This window comes from Nelumbo nucifera, chromosome 1 (assembly GCF_055504915.1).
Source record: "Nelumbo nucifera cultivar China Antique chromosome 1, China Antique-T2T, whole genome shotgun sequence".
NCBI lineage: Eukaryota > Viridiplantae > Streptophyta > Magnoliopsida > Proteales > Nelumbonaceae > Nelumbo > Nelumbo nucifera.
In genome coordinates, this window is record NC_142649.1 from 168,722,922 (window position 1) to 168,741,345 (window position 18,424).

The window sequence follows — 18,424 nt, forward strand, 5'->3', positions numbered from 1 at the left end:
ACTGTAATAAACAAGTTTCTGCATTTTGTGGCAGAAATACATTGCCCACAACTACCATATATGCAGAAGGAAAGAAAATGACCACAATGGAAATCCCATTTATATATATCTATATCTATATATATATATATATTATATGTTCATATTTGAAGTATTTTGATATTAAAAATTTAGGATGAAAAATTCAGCTTTTTTTTTTATACGTAATTTTTGTATGACATGTAAATCATGTGGCAACTTAGCTGGTAGGCTCTGATAAATTTTTGGCTTAGACTTGTGGTAGATTAGGTAGGCTCTGAAGTTCCATAGGCCTTAAAACTCATTACCAAATTAAAGGAAACCTTAACCTCATTACCCAAATTAAAGGAAAGAAGCAAAAGAAGAGAAGACGAAAGGAGAAAGCAGAGGAAGCCATTCTGGGTAGTGGCCAAGGATAGATGGGTGATGGTGATGCTTGGTGGGATGGACATAGAAAGGCAGAATCTTGGATATAAGTATATAACGTCTACGCTCCAACCCTGCTTCTAAATTGTACAGTTTATGAAATGGGGTGGCAGAACTGAAGAGGCAATTCCACACGATTCCAATTTCCAAAGTCAGTTTTTTGGCTTCATTTTTGAGTAAATTTCATAAATTAGTTGATTTAAAGCCTTCAAATTTACAATTTTTGTGGATTTAAAATTCTTGAAAGCTTAGACATTTGAATTTCCCAGAACTAGGCTCGAAATGGAATTGCATTCCAATTCCACTGAGAGTCCAGGCACAACTTTGGAAATTTTGCAATATGCTTCAAGCTTCATTCTTTATACCAAAAACTTTGACTTGTGCTTTACATACATGTTCATTATCAATTATCAATCTTGGCCTCGTGGGTCCCAAGAGTCTAGGATCACTACAATAGCAATCAAGAAGCAATTGCACAAATGGATTCTTATCAGTCTAGGCCCCACCCCACATGAAGCTATGTAAATTCCCTCTCTTTCCACACGCACAAACAGAACAAAAGAAAATGTATTATTTCATGTCAATATGTGGCTAGAAAGGCTTGATGTAGGAGCCCGGATCTCCTGAAAGCAAAATCCATGCCAACACCCTGAGAGCTAAAGTACAAACAGGCTCTGTAAATTGAAAACCCAGATTTATGGCCAAAGCCGTGTTTAATTCCCGCTTTTATATATGGAAACAAACGCAACCCATAGGAATTTTGTTGCAAATTGCAAGTATATCAATATTCTTGCTTTCTCTGTCTGCTACAGGGTCACAGCACAGACAAGCTTGAAGCTCTCAATGAATCGCCAACTTATAGGGGTGTTTGGTATGCTGTTGCGTTTTGGATTGATCAATACCACCAATTTGTGTGAGATTTTTCTAGCTGAAATGTGTGCGTTGAATATGTTTTGAGTTGATCTATACAAATTTGCTAACGTGTTTCAGGAACCTAGCTAGCAATTGTTAAACGGGACCAACCAACCAAGAACAATTCAATGATTCAAGATACATGAACAAACATTTATTCAAAATGTTGAGAGAGAGAGAGAGAGAGAGCTTGATTAAGATCACAAGATCCAGAATAATGGATGGAATTTGTTCTCAACTTCTCATGTACTGCAATCTCCACTCCCAAAACCCAACCTTCCCCCAGGCACATCATACACTACTTCTAATGTCTGCTGTTGTTTATTTCCAATGATGGCCGCTTTTCCCGGGTCGTCATTCCCAGCAAAAGCCAAGCATACTCGAGATAGGCCATCGGTGACAATTATCCCCGGCAACCCCAAGTCAATGCCGGCACCTCCTTCAAAATGCAGCATGATTTTAGGTATGGCCACAATGTTGAATCCGCTCAGGTCATAGCATGTGTCGAATAGAAAAACTGCTGAAGCAGACGGGTAATTCAACATTGCCTGCCGGAAAGCTGATCGGAGAGCCGCATAGGCCGAAGGCTGGAGGCGAGTGATGACAGTGCCAGTGTCTATGATGGTCCCAGAAGAAGTAAACACTGTTGATGGGATAGTCAATCTCCGACCCCCAACACTTATCCCTACCAGTTTGATGAAATAGAAGGATGGCCTACGCGAGTCAGTCAACAGTGGTGTATACAAGAGAGAGGAAGAGGAGGCTCCAGCTTGGTCCCCAAAAGCAAGGTACCCGGTGGAGCTCGACGTGGGCGGGAGACAGTATGAGAAGATTCTTCCGAACTTGGCCGCTGTCTGAGAAACCAGAGACACCTTGCTGCGTCCCAGGCCGAGGATCCCGGCTGTCGCATCGAGGTTCCCGCCGTTGTCTTGGCCACAACCAAATATGAAGTTGGGGAACACGTCCGAGCGTGTCAGTGCTAGCTTTTCTCGTGCAAGGAGTCCGCTCGAGTAGGAGTTGTCGGCGTACTGGATGATATACTTGCAGAGGGAGGTGCAATTTGAGGACTTGGAGCTTTGTTTGGAACACCGGGTGGAGCTGCATCGCAGGTTGGAGTAAGAGGACGACTTGGATGGGTTGAAGATGGGTTCGGATTGTTGATAGCAGTGGCTACATGGAAGGCATTGGATCCAAGTGAGGTCACTACCAGTGTCAAATACCAGAGTGAGATGTTGCTTGGGAGTGCCAAAGCCGACTGTAACTACGAAGTTCCCTGTCCCCAAAGAGCGGCCGGACTTGGCCGGAAGCCTGCTGCTACTGACCTTGGAATCTTGTAGAGCGTCTCCTGTGGAGAGTGCAGAGTGGATGGAATCGACTCGTTCTTGGTCCTGGATGAAGAATTGTTCAGAGCTGAGATCTGTTGTCTTCTCATGGCCTAGTGGAGAGCAGGGTCCACTCCTGTGAACTACTTGCAACAGTCCAGGGCGCTTTGCACCTGAAAAAGATCAATGGAAGATAAAAGAAAAATCTATTATCCCATGTAATTAAAGCTCTGAAATCAACCCCCCCCTGTAAAATACATGTATAATTCCAAGGAATTTTGCTTTAACTGGCAATACAATCCAGTCCAGCCCAATGAGTCCATTGCTATCCCTAGTTTTCCTAGCGAAGCAAAATTTGCAATGATACAAGTATACAACAATGAATTGGACCCTGAATTTCATAAATTCCATTCCTGATATTAAGCTAGACTAAAATTGGAGACCCTATAGTCCCTAAACATAAAACATTGATTAGTATAAAGTATAATGGGTTTTGCATGGAAAATTCATCTCATTGGACGATTGCAGCAGCTGAATAACTTTTCTTGTTTGTCTTGGATGGTGAAAAAACCAGTCTGTTATAATAACTCTACAAATACCCAAGAAATCATCAGATAGTAAAAGTAAATAATGTCTTAATTCAGTCATGATAATTTTCAGCGAAGCAGCATTAAATGGTGGGCCTAATTTGTATATCGCATGTATTAATCAATGGTTGAGGACTCAAGATAAAGTCAACCATTTTAGCTCGAGAATTTTAGAACCATTACTCTTCAAAACAAATAAGGTTAGGTTGTTTGGATAAGCTTCGGGATTTGTGCTTTTAAAACCCAAAAACGCAAAGTACAGTCCGAATTTTATGCTTTGTTTGGGGAAACGGGGCTTGGCTTTAGATTGTTATACTTTCCTTTCCTTAGGCTGTACTTGCTTTGATAGAAAATAAGAAAGAAACAGAAAGTTGAGGGAAAAGTTCTTACAGGGCGAAGTTCAAAGTTGCTTCAGAGCTTTCCAACCTTCAACTTTCCATTTCTAACTTATTTTCAACCAAGCTAAACCAAATATATCCTAATTGAACATCCTAATTGCACAACTGCTGCGTATAATGGGAAGCTGTATTATGTTAGCTACTAGGTCTAGAACAGGTTCTAGCTGTGAAAGAGGAAAAAAGTAACAATTTACCATTGCCTGAGTAGAATGTTCACCTTTGGAAGATGAGGAACAAACCGTTGTTGGTAGCAAAGAATTGACCCCAATGACATGGTGATGGCTCTGTTCTGTCACTCCTCCATTGGCAGCTACCCCATTTGAACAAGATAGCAAGAGAAGAAGAGATTGGGAGAAGAAGAAGTAGGTAAGGAAGAAGGGAGGGTTAGCGGCCATGGATGGATGGTGGTTTATTGCAAACTCGGCCTTACAGAGAGGCTGGGGGATGATCAAGAAGAAGGAATATATAGGAGGGATGGATGATGGATCTTCATTTCTTTGGCTTTGGACCAGAGAGTGCCACTGGTGCCATCCTAATAGCTATAGTCCTTTTGTACGTACTCAAATAAAGGAGGCTATTTAAGATGACTTCAACCGACACCTACCCATGTCCTATGGGCCGTTGAGTAGTCAATTTTTGGATGGATTTCAAGTTCTCAGACCCAGCCCGGAAAGGGAGACGGAATTTTGAACCCGGTCCAAATAAGAATATAGCTAGAGTTTGATTTGAGTATCTCATGGATGAATACTGCTATTACTACCTACGTTGCAAAGTTAGTGTGTGCCACTGTGTTGTGTTAAGTAACGGAAAAAAATATGGAGAAGTACGGATAGGCCCAATGTAGATTTTTGATTTCCATTGTAAAATTATAAACATTCAAAAGGTCAAAAACTCATATTCTATGCATTCATATTTGCCTGTGAATTGGCATCAATTCCAAGTTGGCACTTACCCAAAATGTATTTTAAGCTTACAAATTCTGACTCTAGGCTGAACCATCATTCTCCCAAAAAAATATGGCCTTTGTATCCAAATTCATAGCTTCTAAATATTTCTATTATAGTCTTTAATTTTTAGAGCCCGGATTAGCTGCACTTGACAATGGGTTGGTCCGGTTAGACCCAGGTTGACCTGACCCTATAAAGTTGGGTTATGGGTCAGGTTTATTTGGGTGTAGGGTTTTAATGCTTCAATCCACGTTGGGTTCGGGTTTCTCTGTTTCAGCCAGCTGGGTAATGATGCCCTACATATATGTAGGGTATTGTTCTGATTTCTAAGCTCATAATCTTAAATTTTATGATGTATTTTTGTTTTTTTTTTCATATTATGGAGGAATTGACACCTTAGGACCTATAAATCAAGGTTTTAAAAACCTACCCGTAAATAGAATCGTTTTGGTCACTAGTTTTTAGGTCAACGGTTTGACCATCCGGATCAAATGGTTCACGCAATTTAGTCTATTATTCAGAGAAAGAGAAATATGGTTGTCAGCACTTGGCTGAAAAAGAAAGAAAGAAAGAAAAGAAAAGAAAGGAAAGAGAGAAAAGGAGGGAGAGAAAGAAAGGAAAGAGCATGGTTTTAAAAAACTACCTGGAAACGAAACTGTTCTGGCCATCGGTTTTTGGGTTGAGGTTTGACCATCCGGTTCGAACGAATGACCCGTTCTGACAACAAAAATTGAAAAAAGGCCAAAAACCATTGAACGGATTGACGGGTCGACGATTCGACTGTCCGAGTCAATGGGCCGGTTGCCTAGATGGTTCCCAGGCTGAACGGTCCAACCATTCGGGTCAACGACGGTAGGGAAGGACCCTACCGAGTAAAGCAGGTGCTCGGGGAAGGAACATACGAGCTCGAAACCCTAGAAGGGAAACAAGTACCTCGGGCATGGAATATTGTCAACTTAAGGCAATATTACCTATAAATTACTGTGTAGACCACGAGTCACTCACAGAGCCTAAGGGCCAAAATGCCAAGCTAACAAAGACATCGGCTCCATAAGACCTAGTCGCCTCTATGGCATGGGCGAACTCTAGGAGAATGGACTATAAGTCACTCTCCCGGCTTAAGGGCTGAAACGCCGAGCTAACGAAGACCTCGGCACCGTATAAGACCTAACCGCTTTATCGGCATAGGCTAAGTATTAATATTGAAGGCATAGACAGCTCGAGTGAACCCTCTGATGCGTGGCTTGCTTTGGTATACAAGTTGAACCCATTAAGGGGATTTAACTCTAACATTATAAAACTACCCCAAGTACTGGGGAACAATTTGGGGTAACAATTACCGAAAGACCCTACTTCAGGTATGTAGCTCTAACAGTTCGAGTGATAAAGTCGCTTCGGTAGAAAGCAAAGAGCATAGCACTTAGAAACAAAAATGGGAATACTTCATTTCCAGCTCTAAAAAAAAACAACAACAACAAAAACAAATGAACAAAAAATAAAAGCAAGGCCTAACAACCTGAGACAGTTCATCAAAAAAGAAAGAAATACATAGAACCGGGTCCAGACACCCGAGATCAACCATTCCAGAATCAGAAGAAAAAAGAGCAACAACCGGCCTCAAGGTTTCGCCGCCTCCATGTCCTCGTCGTCCTTCGGAGAGTCGGGCTCCTCCTCCTCCGCCATGTCCGCTGTCTCTGGGGCCAGACCCTTCATCGTTATGCCTTCAAGGTTGAGCCCGGAGAAGAACTTCTAGACTAGCCATCGGCAAAGTTTGAATCTCGAACGCAAGGCAAGTTGGTGCCGGCTGCACGTCTTCCGAAACTGACAGCCGCTTGGCGCGCTTTTTGGTGCCCAAAAATCACCTGACGTCTGCGAGTGTCTTTAATGCGGTCAGTCAACGCGGTTTGAACCACGGGTCAAATCCTCCTGCCACTTCATGAACTCCTCGTGCAAAGAGTGAGACCCTTAGCCCGAGGAGTGGGGGGCAATTGATGGAGGGTGAATTGACCCGACCTCCTAAGCAGGCGACACGTGGACATGACTCAGCATAAGCAACAGCTCAGCATGACAGCCTCGTTACAACCCGATGTAACGAGCTCGCTGAAACCCTCGCGGGTCAGCTTGCTACATAAACAGCTCGCTGCGGAACAACTCGCTACAAAGCGAGCTCGAGCTCACTAGTGTGCTGGACGAGGAACACTCCAAGCTATTTCAGCTCGCAAGCTTGGACAATTAGCTCGCTCCAACCCTTTGGTAAGGCCGCTTCAAAGGCCTCAGGCGGAATCACCTCGGGACGCCCCAACAGCTCGCTATTAAGTGATGCGGCGTCCTCAGGAAGCTTCTTATCTAACAAGACCGTACCCGTCAGACTGCACCCACGTCTCTTGACTGACGGTGCAGTACCTGCCAGCCCAGCAGGCTGTGCCCACGTCTCTCGATAGGCGGCGACGTGTCTGTCCTTCCCGGGTCACGTCTCTCATCCGATTGGGTCAGTACCCTGCAACGGTTACTTGCGCAGCCCTGGCGAATAACGGCTGCGACAGAGGGCCAGTGAAGGTTACACCCGATTTGACAGAACAACCAGTATTTAAGGACCCCGATTTCCAAGGGATGGGGGTAATTGAACTGATATAGCGCTATCTGCACTCTCAGCTCTCTTTGCATTTCCTACAGCTCTCAGAGTTCTAACTTAAGCATCGGAGTATTCACACCGGGCGAGCTCTCCGGGAATCCTTCACCTTCCTCTTCTCAGGTACCGTCCATCGCGAGGTAGGAGCCAGGCGTCCACAAGGTAGGAGTGCCCGGATCGCATTGCATCATAATCTATGAACTTTGTGCGTCAATTCGGCCTCTTTATTGTTTTTTTCCCGACTCAGAAACAGAACAAGAAAAGTTGCCTTTCGGGAGTTGTCGGTTTCTTTGCTCGACCTGTTGTGAAGGCGAACGGTGAGCCAGCGTATTCGTATAGTCGTACCACAGAGACAAGGAGGAGTGCATGAAAGAAAGAGGAGCCATTCATGAATTGTAGTTATGATAGATCAGTGAAAACCCGGTTCAGAATCCTGACATTTCTTTTCGAATTGTGAATTTGTTAGGTTAAAAATCAAGAAGGGGTAGCTAATTTTGATGACGATTTGCAAACTCTGATGCATTTATGTGGGGATCTGGGAATGGAAATTCCAATTGATGAGAAGATTTTTGTAGCACAAAAAGTGGTGATCTACAAGTGCAACATGCAGGGTAAACCTGTACTGACTGCAACTCAAATGTTGGAATCTCTATGATCAACTCGAGCTAAAGGCACCGGTGTTGCCAATGCAGTTGTTGATGATTTGATGGCACAGACTGTAATGTTTAGTAGGGAAACAACTGCTGGTGCTTACCCTCAACTTGCTGTATAGACAATGGCTAGATCTTATTATCATCGCAATCGTCGTTTGTTGTTGACTTGTGGCAATTTCTGGGGCATTTCCTTGATTTTTGGAGCGACCAAGTATCTGGGTGTTTTGTCATTGATGGGGGCGGTTTCTTTTTGTAATGGATGGCCACCATCGATAAATAGTTTAAGAATTATTCGATTGGATTGGTGATTTAAGAGAAATTAAAAAGGGTTTTTTAAGAAAAAGGGGCAATGAAAAGAAAATACAGAAAGTTCTTATGGGTACTTTGATAATTTAATATATTTCATTATCTGACTTGACGGTTAGAGAGTCTTTGTCTAATGGTTAAAGTTTGGGGGGGCCTTTGTTGCAAAAAAAGTGCAGGGGTCTTTGAATTGTCACTGATCCCATAGTACAGGGGATTCTTTTTAATTTACCCTTTATTTTATATATAATATTTTCTTAATTTTCTTATAATTTTTATCATATTTTATATGTTTAAAATAATAAATTTCATAGATGATAAATAAGATGATATCAGTTAAAAATGATAAATAATATATAAATAATTTAGTATTTTTCTATCACTTTTATTAAGGTTATATTATCAAAATTTCAAATTTAAGTAACTATTTAAATAAACAAATAGAGCCAATAGACCCAGCTATATTTGTGATGATTTTGTCCTGATTAATAATTGGTTTAGGACTGATTCTACTTAGACCGGCCCATTGACAGACCTAATGAGGTCCATTATCCTTATCACATATAACTTGCATGTTTGATCCCATGCCTCTATATTTGAAGAGACATTAAGTAACCATCCCAACTACTAGGTCATTGGCAAAATTTATTCAAACTTTATAGAATTTTCATCCTATTGTGTTTGTGACAAATGCTCTTCGGAACTCGGATTGCATTGAAGCATAACTAGTTATTCAATGGGGAGGGGGCTTTCCTGTTATTGCACATTTTCATTTATATTTTGGGTAAATTGTTAAAACCTTACCTAAAGTTTTTGACTATAGCTGAAACCTCCCCTAAAGTTTAGTAATTATAATGACCTTCCTTGAATTTTTTAATACAGTTGCAAGTAGACCCCTTTTGTTAGAATCCTCTAACAAGAGGTTAGGGGTGGCTATGAGCCGAGCTTTTCACGAGCTACTCGAGCTCGGCTCGGTTTCAACCGAGCTTTGAGCCGAGCCCGAGCCTAATTTTTTGGGGTTTTTACCGTTCAGTCCACCTCTGAAATACTAGCTCCATCGTATAGTTCAGGGTAGGCGCCAGCTCGGAATTGATGGCAATTCATGGGCAGGTATGGGTGTTATAGGTGGAGTTGTTTATAAATTTCAATTGTTGTAGATTTGCAATTCAAATCAGAGTTATGAGGTGGAGTGCAGTGCAAAAATCCCTTAATTTTTAAAATATCAAATAAAAAATATAAAATAAAACATTTTTTCTCAAATCGAGCTCAAGCCGAGCTGAGCCGAGCTCAAGCTTTCGAGTTTTTGACTCGAGCTGAGCTCGAGCTCAAGGTTCTAGCTCGAACCGAGCTCGATTTCGAGCCTTGTACTACCTTGGCGAGCTGAGCTCGAGCTTTGTACTATTCGGCTCGGCTCGTCTCGAAACCAACTTTGAGGAACAGAAATGTCCAAAATACCCATGCAATTTATATTGAGGCTGGTTTTTACAAAAAAAAAAAAAACAATACAAATTTTATAAACAATAGAAAATGGAGAAATTAAAATTGCAACTTTACCTTTGAGCGATTGATATGAAGAAAAATTTGAAAAAAAAAATCAATTTTAGAAAATAGATTGGAAGGGTTTGGGCTAGAGACTCATATGAAGAAAAATTTGAAAAACAAACATTTTGATAAAAAATAACTGCATGAGTACTTTGGACATTTTCATGCCTCTTTTTAGAATATCCTAACAAAAGGAATCTATTTACAACTATGTTAAAATATTCAGGGAGGTGATTGTAATTACCAAACTTCAGCAGAGGCTTCCGCAATGGTGGAAAACTTTAGGGGAGGTTTCAGCACTTTACCCTTATTTTTTTAATGAGGATTCTCTGATCGGAGATGCCTGAGCCCATGTTTGAAAATAAGGGAAATCTCAATTGGTTTAAAAGAATAAATGGAAATTTTGGATTACTTTCCCTTGCTACATTTCAATTTTTGGCTGTTTGAAATGAATAGAAATTAGTAGTCTAGCTTTGTGTAGAAAAGAGATGTTTTGCATATTTAAAATGAAAATAAAGACACGACTAATAACTTATTTGATAGCGACAAACAACATTATAGCTTCTCTAATATTGTCCAGTAATTAAAACTGCAACAAGAGATTTGCTTGTGGCCAGAAATTAGAAACTGTAGCTTTTAATTATTTTTGGAAAAGTTGTTAAATCAAAAGTGACAGGAATTCTTCCAAAGTGATAACTACCCTGTCTCCTTTCTGAATATGTAATAATGCAACTAAGGCCGGCTCTGTTTGTTTGCAGTGCACTTTATTTGCATCTATTTGTTTGTACCTTTGATTTACATATTTCTACTTGATACAAAATTTGTGTTTCTTGTCTATTGACAGCGTAAGTTTTGCATCCTAAAAAACTGTGATGTAAAATCTGTACTACATAACTCCTGTCTTAATTCTCTACCATATCATCCTGCTTCCTATCATATTCCAAACAAATAATCCTCGTAACTTTGTTTTATCTGTTTTGTTTAATATAAAAAAGTGACAACTTCATTTTACTTTCTATTTTTTTTTTTCTCACAAAGAAACAAATCAGTTAAATCCGAAGGTTCTGTTTGAAAAGAGTATAAATATAAATACATACAAAATACAGATTTTCGCACTCTACATATTTGTATTTATGCTCTTTTCAAACTGAGCCAAAACAAAAATAAGGAGAATTTAGACTTACCCTATTTGTGCTTCCGTGCATTTACAGCCTCAGTTTGGAAGAAGTACAAATATAAATATGTACTATATAAATACATATAAAATAATATAAAATATAGGATTTTGCACTCTACAATTTGTGTTTGTACTCCTTCCAAACTGAACCTAAATGAAATTTGCACTTTAAACAAACAAACTGAACAACTGAATTAAAAATTTCCATGATTCATAACCTGTTTTTTTTCCTGAACTAGAGAACTTGACCACTTTTTGTTTTTTATTTTTTTTATAAAGAAAACCAAGATATCTCAAGTTCAATTGAAGAAATGGGGGTGAAGTAATGAACCACAATCATCCCGTGTAAAAATCTATATTCAAATTACTCGATTAAAATTAAATCTAGTTAATCATGTGGTTTTAATGAAGCAAAAGGAAATATCTTGAACTAGTTTCTTGTGGCCACTACCCACTTCCCTTCCAATTGCATTTATTTTTTGCAAATTTGAAATCATTACATAAATTGTTTATACGGCTGAAGCTAGTCTTTTGTTTATTTGTAGTTATCTTCCTAAAGTTGGAGGAATGAAGAGGTAAACCCCATTAAACCCTTAATTTAATTTAGCTGCACCCTCCAGCCCCAAATCCCAGCTTCCCTCCTGCTACATCATAAACCACCTCGAATGTCTTCTGCTGCGTATTCCCCAGAATGGCCACACTGCTGGGACTGCTATTTCCAGCAAAAGCCAAGCAAAGCTGGGATGAGCTTGCCAAAATAACAATCCCAGAGGCATCCACATCAAGGTCCACCCCTCCTGCAAAATGCAACACGATCTTCGGTATCCGTATCGTGCTCTGTCCACCCGGGTTAAAGCATGTATCCAAGATTGAATACGATGGAGCAGATGGGTAGCTGGATGTTGCTTGCCGGAACGCCGAACGGAGGGCCGAATAGGCCGCCGGTGGAAGACGGGTGATGACGGTGCCGGAATCTATGATGGTTCCGGAGGACGTGAAAACAGTTGTTGGGATTGACAGTCTCTGCCCTCCAACGCTTATCCCATTTAGAGAGGCGAAATAGAAGGACGGTCCACGAGAGTCTGTCAATAGCGATGTGTATTTCACGCCGGAGGAAGAGGTGCCTGCTTGGTCCCCAAATGCCAAGAACCCAGTGGAGCTACTTACTGGTGGGAAACAGTAAGAGAATTTTTTACCAAATTTTGTTGCAGACTGAGACACCAAGGATACGGGGTGGCGTCCTAGGCCGAGCAACCCTGCAGCACTGCCGAAGAGCCCTTCATTGTCTTGCCCACACCCAAACTGGAAGTTGGGGAAGACATCAGAGGAGGTTAGTGATAGCGTATCTCGTCCGAAGTATCCGATGGAATAGGAACTATCGCCGTATTGGATGGCATAGATGCAGGTCGACCTGCAGGAGGGGGAGTTGCCGGTGGCGGACTTCAACTGGGCGCACTCGGCGGAGCCACACGAGATGTTGGAGTAAGTGGAGGAGGTGGGGGGGTTGAAGATTGGCTCGGTTTGCTGGTAGCAGCTGACGACACAGGGTTGGCATTGGATCCAAGTGAGGTCGCTGCCGGTGTCAAAGACGACGCTAAGATCTCGCTTCGGCGTGCCAAATCCAACAGTGACGACGTAATTTCCGGTTCCAAAGGAGCGGCCGGACTTGGCCGGGATTTTAGCCTTGGAATCTTCTACGAGCTGCTGTTGGGAGATTGTGGATTGGATGGAGCGGACTCGCTGCTCATCTTGGCCAAGGATTTGGCTGAGATTGTAGCTTCTGGTCTTCTTCTGTAGGTCCAGTGGTGAACATGGCCCATTTTTGTGAACCACTTGCAGCGTTCGTGATCGACTGGAACCTGAAATCATGAAATGCAGAAATGGTATTATTACCTTCAAATTCAAATTATTTTATTTTTTGTCTCTCTTTCTGGCTTCTTCAGACTTTGATATTGACTGGGGAATCGTTTAAAAAAGGTTAATTGGATGATGATGGTGGAGCATTGCACATGGTTGAGACTTGACAGCCCAAGAGGGGCACATGAGTCATGACATGATCATGGTCCAGTCAGTCTTTGGAATTCGGTCTCTCTCACATGGGTATATATACTGATTGAGTCCAAAACTTAAAATGACGTGGACGGTTAATATATTGGCCAATCAGGACAATTGTGCAGTTGTACTGATAATACTGGGGTTAATCAGTAGGAACAGCATCAGCTATTTACATGTGGGACCTATTTGTCAGACTGACACCTGGAGTATCATGATTGGCCTATAGACAGACAGACGATTGAGACCCATGATCGACCAAGAGTCCAAGAGGGTTGATGATCTGTGAACAGGTCGAGACTTGTATGGACTTACCCTTTGTATCCTCTGTTTATTTTTGTTTGTGTTTAATGAAAGAATTATCTTGTTTACGATAAAAAAAAAAAAGACCAGGTCTAAGCAGAGATGGAGATTGATATTGACTGAAACGGGTCTTGCATTAGAGGGAATTGAATGATCGTCTGAACAAGCAAATCCTGGCAAGTTATGAGGGCCAGAAGCTCCAACTACATGTTCTACGCCCAAAGACGAGAACCTTCTTATCTGGCGGAATCCACCCATAGTATTATTATTAGTACTGACTGAGATTGTATGTTCGATTTCTTTTTAATTTATTGTGTGAGAGAAGGATTATATATCCGATCGACCAGTAAACCTCAAATTAGTGGTTTAGCAGAGAATGCAATAAATTGAAGGAGAACATTTAATTTCTTGCACCCATCACGGAAGGAAAATGATTAAGTCGTAATTATATAAGAGAGGTCATTGGGTGTAAGAAGAAAGAGAAGATTAATTGATAATAAGGAGTTTGACCCAATCCTAATATGAGAAGGTTAGCTGCTCATCAATTAGCCTGCTTAAAATCAAACAAATCCATAATTAAATAGAAGGCTTTCGAAAGGGGATGAGGAGGAGGAGGGTGTCTTAATTATCAATATATTTTTCACATCTATAAGAAGAGCAAGATAGATATACAGAAGAAGTAGGAAACATATATATTCATGATGAGCAAAGTGTAAATCACCTTTTAGGGAAGGGGAGCAAGTTGATGCAGGGATCAGTGAATTAACCACAATTACATGATGATGTTGGTTGTTTGCCGTCTGTCCTCCAGAGGCCTCGACCAGCCTATAATTATTACAAGAGCCCAAGAGAAATAGCAAAAGAAGAGAAGAAGAGAGGAGGAAACAAAAGAAGGGATGAGTACGGGTAATGGCCATGGATATGCTTGATTCCCTTCTGTTATTGCTGTTACTTATTGTTGATGGACTATATATATATATGGAGAGGAAGGAATCTTCATCCGGCCATTTTGTCTTGAGGCAAGGACAACGGAAGCAGCTTCCCCCCATTTCCTTAGTGAATGCAACCCCCAGATTAACAGTACAAATGGGTCCCCCCCCCCCCCCAAACGAGGTACTTATGAGTTATATATACAAACTACAAAGACTAATTATGTACTATAATAGTGTTTAAACTTTGTATTGGGTCCAGATTCCAGACCCCAAATCCACGACTAATGATCAATTAATATTTGATCAGATTCTTTCCCACCATGGTCATTGGTCACCCCACTCAACCACACTCTCATAATTGATTCAAGTAGGTCGATTTGCGCCAATCTAAGTCTAAGGGACCACCCAATTGTCGTGGCTCACGTAGCAGTTGATCAAGCTAGCGGGTCTCACGCCGTCACGCGTGACTCCGGGCCGTAACACAAGCCGTGAAAATTATTGGTTGGTATTTTCTCTCTCTTTCTCTCAATCACTATTGATTGGGCATTGCTGTATGGCGCAATCCATGGTTGGTGCTGGCTTGTGTAAACACGGTTGAGATGGATGATGATGACGGAAGTGTTAGCTCGGGCGTCATTCTCAACGTTTGCTTGTCCCTTACGTTGAGTCGTTGTAACTTATGATGATGATTATTATTTGGAAAGTGAAAATTATCATTATTTCATATATGGAACAATTGTAGTTGGTAGAACATGTCCCTCCATAATATTTTGTCTACATCTCTATTATATCAATTATATACATATATATATATATATATATATTAACCTAGCTATTACTCCAATTTACTAATTTCAGTTATATAACCATAACTTACACGTTGAGAGAGAGAAAGAGCTGATTAGCTGAATTCATTTGATGATGGCTGTGCATGTGGGAGACGCATGGCTGGCGTTATTAATTATTGGTCCCCACATGTATGATCAATTTCAGTTAATCCGTTCTCGTAGGATTGCTACCCACACCCTACTCATAAGACAATACAGCCGTCCATCAAGAACATCTTTAATCTTGTGGGGGACCAGCAGGTAGATTTCGGACTTGGTGGATAAATGCAATAGGGAATCTCAATCAACACTGGCTACGTACATAGGGAATCCCTAGTAAGGAAACTGAATTATGACATCAAATTAAATTGTAAGTTGTTAGTGAACGACATCAAATTTAATTATAAGTTGCAGCGATATAGAATGGATTGTTTTTTGGCCTAAATGATGTCTTCTTATGCAGGACCCATCCACTGACATAAATTATTGCAAACCCTACCAAAAAGGCTTTTTGATAATTGGCTAATAAATAAATGCTCCTGCCGATCAAGATATATATATTTCCAAGCTTTACAAGAAAAGAAAAACAAAAACAATGAAGTTCACAACATACGTAGTGGCTGTGTAGAGGCCTAGAGGACTGTATAACTAATAAAACGCCTCTCACACACTAGTCACTCATTTTAAGTAATTTTATGTATTTTATGATTGGCGTAAGGCATTGTCATTGTTGTGGGGCATAAGTGCGCAACATTTTATAAATGGCTGATGTGGGGCATTATAATAAGTTATATAGTCAATTAACCATTGACTTCGGCTAATCTAGGCTCTGTATTTTCAGTTAATTTACATTTCTAAGGTACCTACAGCAGCGTACGGTATCTAGCTAGAATCCCGTGAAAGTATCAGTTCATTGGTTATCAATTTCTTAGATAGAGCATACCTAATTATTCCGGTACAATAGCAGCTGCTATAGTAGTGTGCTGCTTATGTGCATACCATTATGTATATTCATATTTAATTTATTTTGATGTCGACATAGCAGTTTTTAAAATATTAGTAAGCAAACATATTCAAACATCTTGCTTATAAATTACATAAACAGTGTAAAACCTTGTATTTTGAATTATTTTGCACTGTTTTCAAAATTGGATTGGACCGGATGGTCGGACTGGAAAAAACCGGGAATCGGTCTTTCGTTTTTCTTCAAAACCGTTTTTTTTTTCTTAAAATCATTGATTTTGGTCAGCAAATTGCTGAACTGGCCGGTTAATTATTTGAACTGTTTGAACGGTTTTGACCGTTTTCCAATTTTTTAATTTTTTTTATTTTTTATCAGGACGGGCCGATCGTTCGGGTCAAATGGTTGAACCGTTCAAACCGATAACCGAACCCCTAACCGGTTCGTTTTTAAAAAGCATGCTATTTTTTATATATTTACATTGTATATATTTGTATTTGTAATCTTTTCAAGCTAAGACTGAGTGACAAAAATGCAACGTGTTAGGATTAAAACAGCAAGAAATTAAATAGTCTCCTTGGTTAAGCCAAGAGGCGCAAGACCACATTCCACTAAATATCATATTGGGGTAAGTTAGCTACTTACGCATTTCTAATTCTTATTTTTTTTTCATTATTTTCTTGTTGGATTGCTTTTTTTTTTTTTTATTTCTAGTTTTGCTTTTTCCCCATCTTGATCAAGGAATCTCTGACATGGAATAAAAAAAAATAAAATTATTTCTTCATGTGTGTGTGGATCCTATGTATTTGGAGTTTTAATTGGACCGTTACCATGTGGTTGATACTTGCCAAGACAACTTAACCTAACACGTCTGGCTGATATCGTAGTGCCAAATACTGGGCTCAGTATGACCAAACAGAATTCTTGTGAGTAGGGGATTCGAAGTCATTTCCTTGCCTTTTTACCAGTATGAACCCTTTTTGTCAAAAAAAAAAAGGAATATGTACTTCTGAATCACTTACCACTATATAAATGCTTAAATAGCTATTAGAGATGGCTATACTGAAGCTAAAAGGGTTAGCAACCTGTCTCATGATTGCAAAGAAGTCAAAAGAATCACTTTGATCTCATAGAGTCTTCCTTTTCTTTAATTTGAACACTGGAAATTGATTATATTACCTAGAAAAGTATCAATTGAAATAGATTAAAGTGTTCCCTGAATGTGTATTTTTTCTAACTTGGTAATATAACATTGAAATGAATCTCTAGAAAAAAAAAATTAGGAATCTTTTGAGATACTGAATTCCTCACCGGTTAGTCAGATCTCTAGGTGGGCCGTTAGAAAGTGGAGGAGACTGACCTTAGACTCATAGGAGTTCCCTAGGCTAGCCTCGGGAGGCAGGACGTCGGTTGTGTCTTGTTGATGTGGGATGGAAGTAAGTATTTGTTGGGCTTTTAGTGGGCCCATTTGGGTCGATGACAATGACTCCACTAAGGCTGCAGGCTTGGTTGTGTTTGGGGGATTAAGAATCGCTATCAAAGCTGACTCAGCAAACACTATCAATTTGTTGGAGAAGCAAGGGGAGTGGTGCTATTTTTTCCAAGAGCTAGGGAGATGAATCCCCAGGGAGCTGAACGCTGTGGCGCATGATGTAGCCAAGCCTTTTATTTTAGTAAAAGGATGGTTAGTCAATTAGGCTGTTTTCTTTTTTCTTTTTTTTTTTTTTTTTGTTTCAGGTACATTTTATCTATTGTTGTACAATTTTTATCCTTGATGATGATGATGATGAATCACCTGATCAGATGGCTGAGATTTGGTAAGGACATACACATATGGGACTCATTCGTTGGTTGCTCTCAATCCCTTTATCTCCACCTGAACCCGATCGAATGGAGAGGGGATACCGAAACCGCCCTGGCCCACCTGGCCCACTTCATGTAAGGTGGACCAGTATTAGTGCGGTTTACCACCTAACCCGACCCATTGACATCCCTTGGACAGTTTGGTTTATCACGTTAATCATGTAGTTCTATTTGGAAGGACTACAAATATAAATATGTATAGCAAAAAATCTTGTATTTTGTATTTATTTATATTATGTATATTTATATTTGTACTATTTTCAAAATGAACCGTACAAATACATATAAAATAATGCAAAATATATGATTTTGCGTTTTATATATTTGTATTTATATTCTTTCTGAACTGAGCCATAAATACTAAATACAAAAAAAACAGTAAAAGGAATTAAAATATGGGTAAAAGGTAAAATCGATGGGCGACATGGATTGAGAAACAGGTAAGGAAGAGGGATTACAAAACAGTTAATTAAGCATTCAAAGTTTCAAACAATAATAGTAACAAACAAAAATTAATATGTAAATTGTTTTACTTCAAAGGTGCTAGCTAATTAATCCATAAATCTTCAACA

General features: G+C 40.0%; 2 protein-coding genes and 1 long non-coding RNA gene across 3 annotated transcripts; 1 reads left to right on the top strand and 2 right to left on the bottom strand.

Moving 5' to 3' along the window:
* Positions 1-1,485: 1,485 nt before the first annotated feature.
* On the bottom strand, positions 1,486-4,198 carry LOC104596568 (aspartyl protease family protein At5g10770-like). The gene is made up of 2 exons (XM_010257801.3): positions 3,881-4,198; positions 1,486-2,851 (listed from the first exon to the last, which is right to left on the bottom strand). The coding sequence occupies exons 1-2, from the start codon at positions 4,056-4,058 to the stop codon at positions 1,599-1,601; spliced, it is 1,431 nt and encodes a 476-aa protein (XP_010256103.1). The 5' UTR covers positions 4,059-4,198; the 3' UTR covers positions 1,486-1,598.
* A 7,150-nt stretch (positions 4,199-11,348) lies between these two features.
* Positions 11,349-14,371, bottom strand: LOC104596567 (aspartyl protease family protein At5g10770-like). The gene is made up of 2 exons (XM_010257800.2): positions 13,991-14,371; positions 11,349-12,773 (listed from the first exon to the last, which is right to left on the bottom strand). The coding sequence occupies exons 1-2, from the start codon at positions 14,316-14,318 to the stop codon at positions 11,518-11,520; spliced, it is 1,584 nt and encodes a 527-aa protein (XP_010256102.2). The 5' UTR covers positions 14,319-14,371; the 3' UTR covers positions 11,349-11,517.
* Positions 12,661-12,921, top strand: LOC148804140 (uncharacterized). The gene is made up of 2 exons (XR_016080592.1): positions 12,661-12,797; positions 12,892-12,921. It is a non-coding gene; the product is annotated as an uncharacterized LOC148804140 (long non-coding RNA).
* Positions 14,372-18,424: the final 4,053 nt, after the last annotated feature.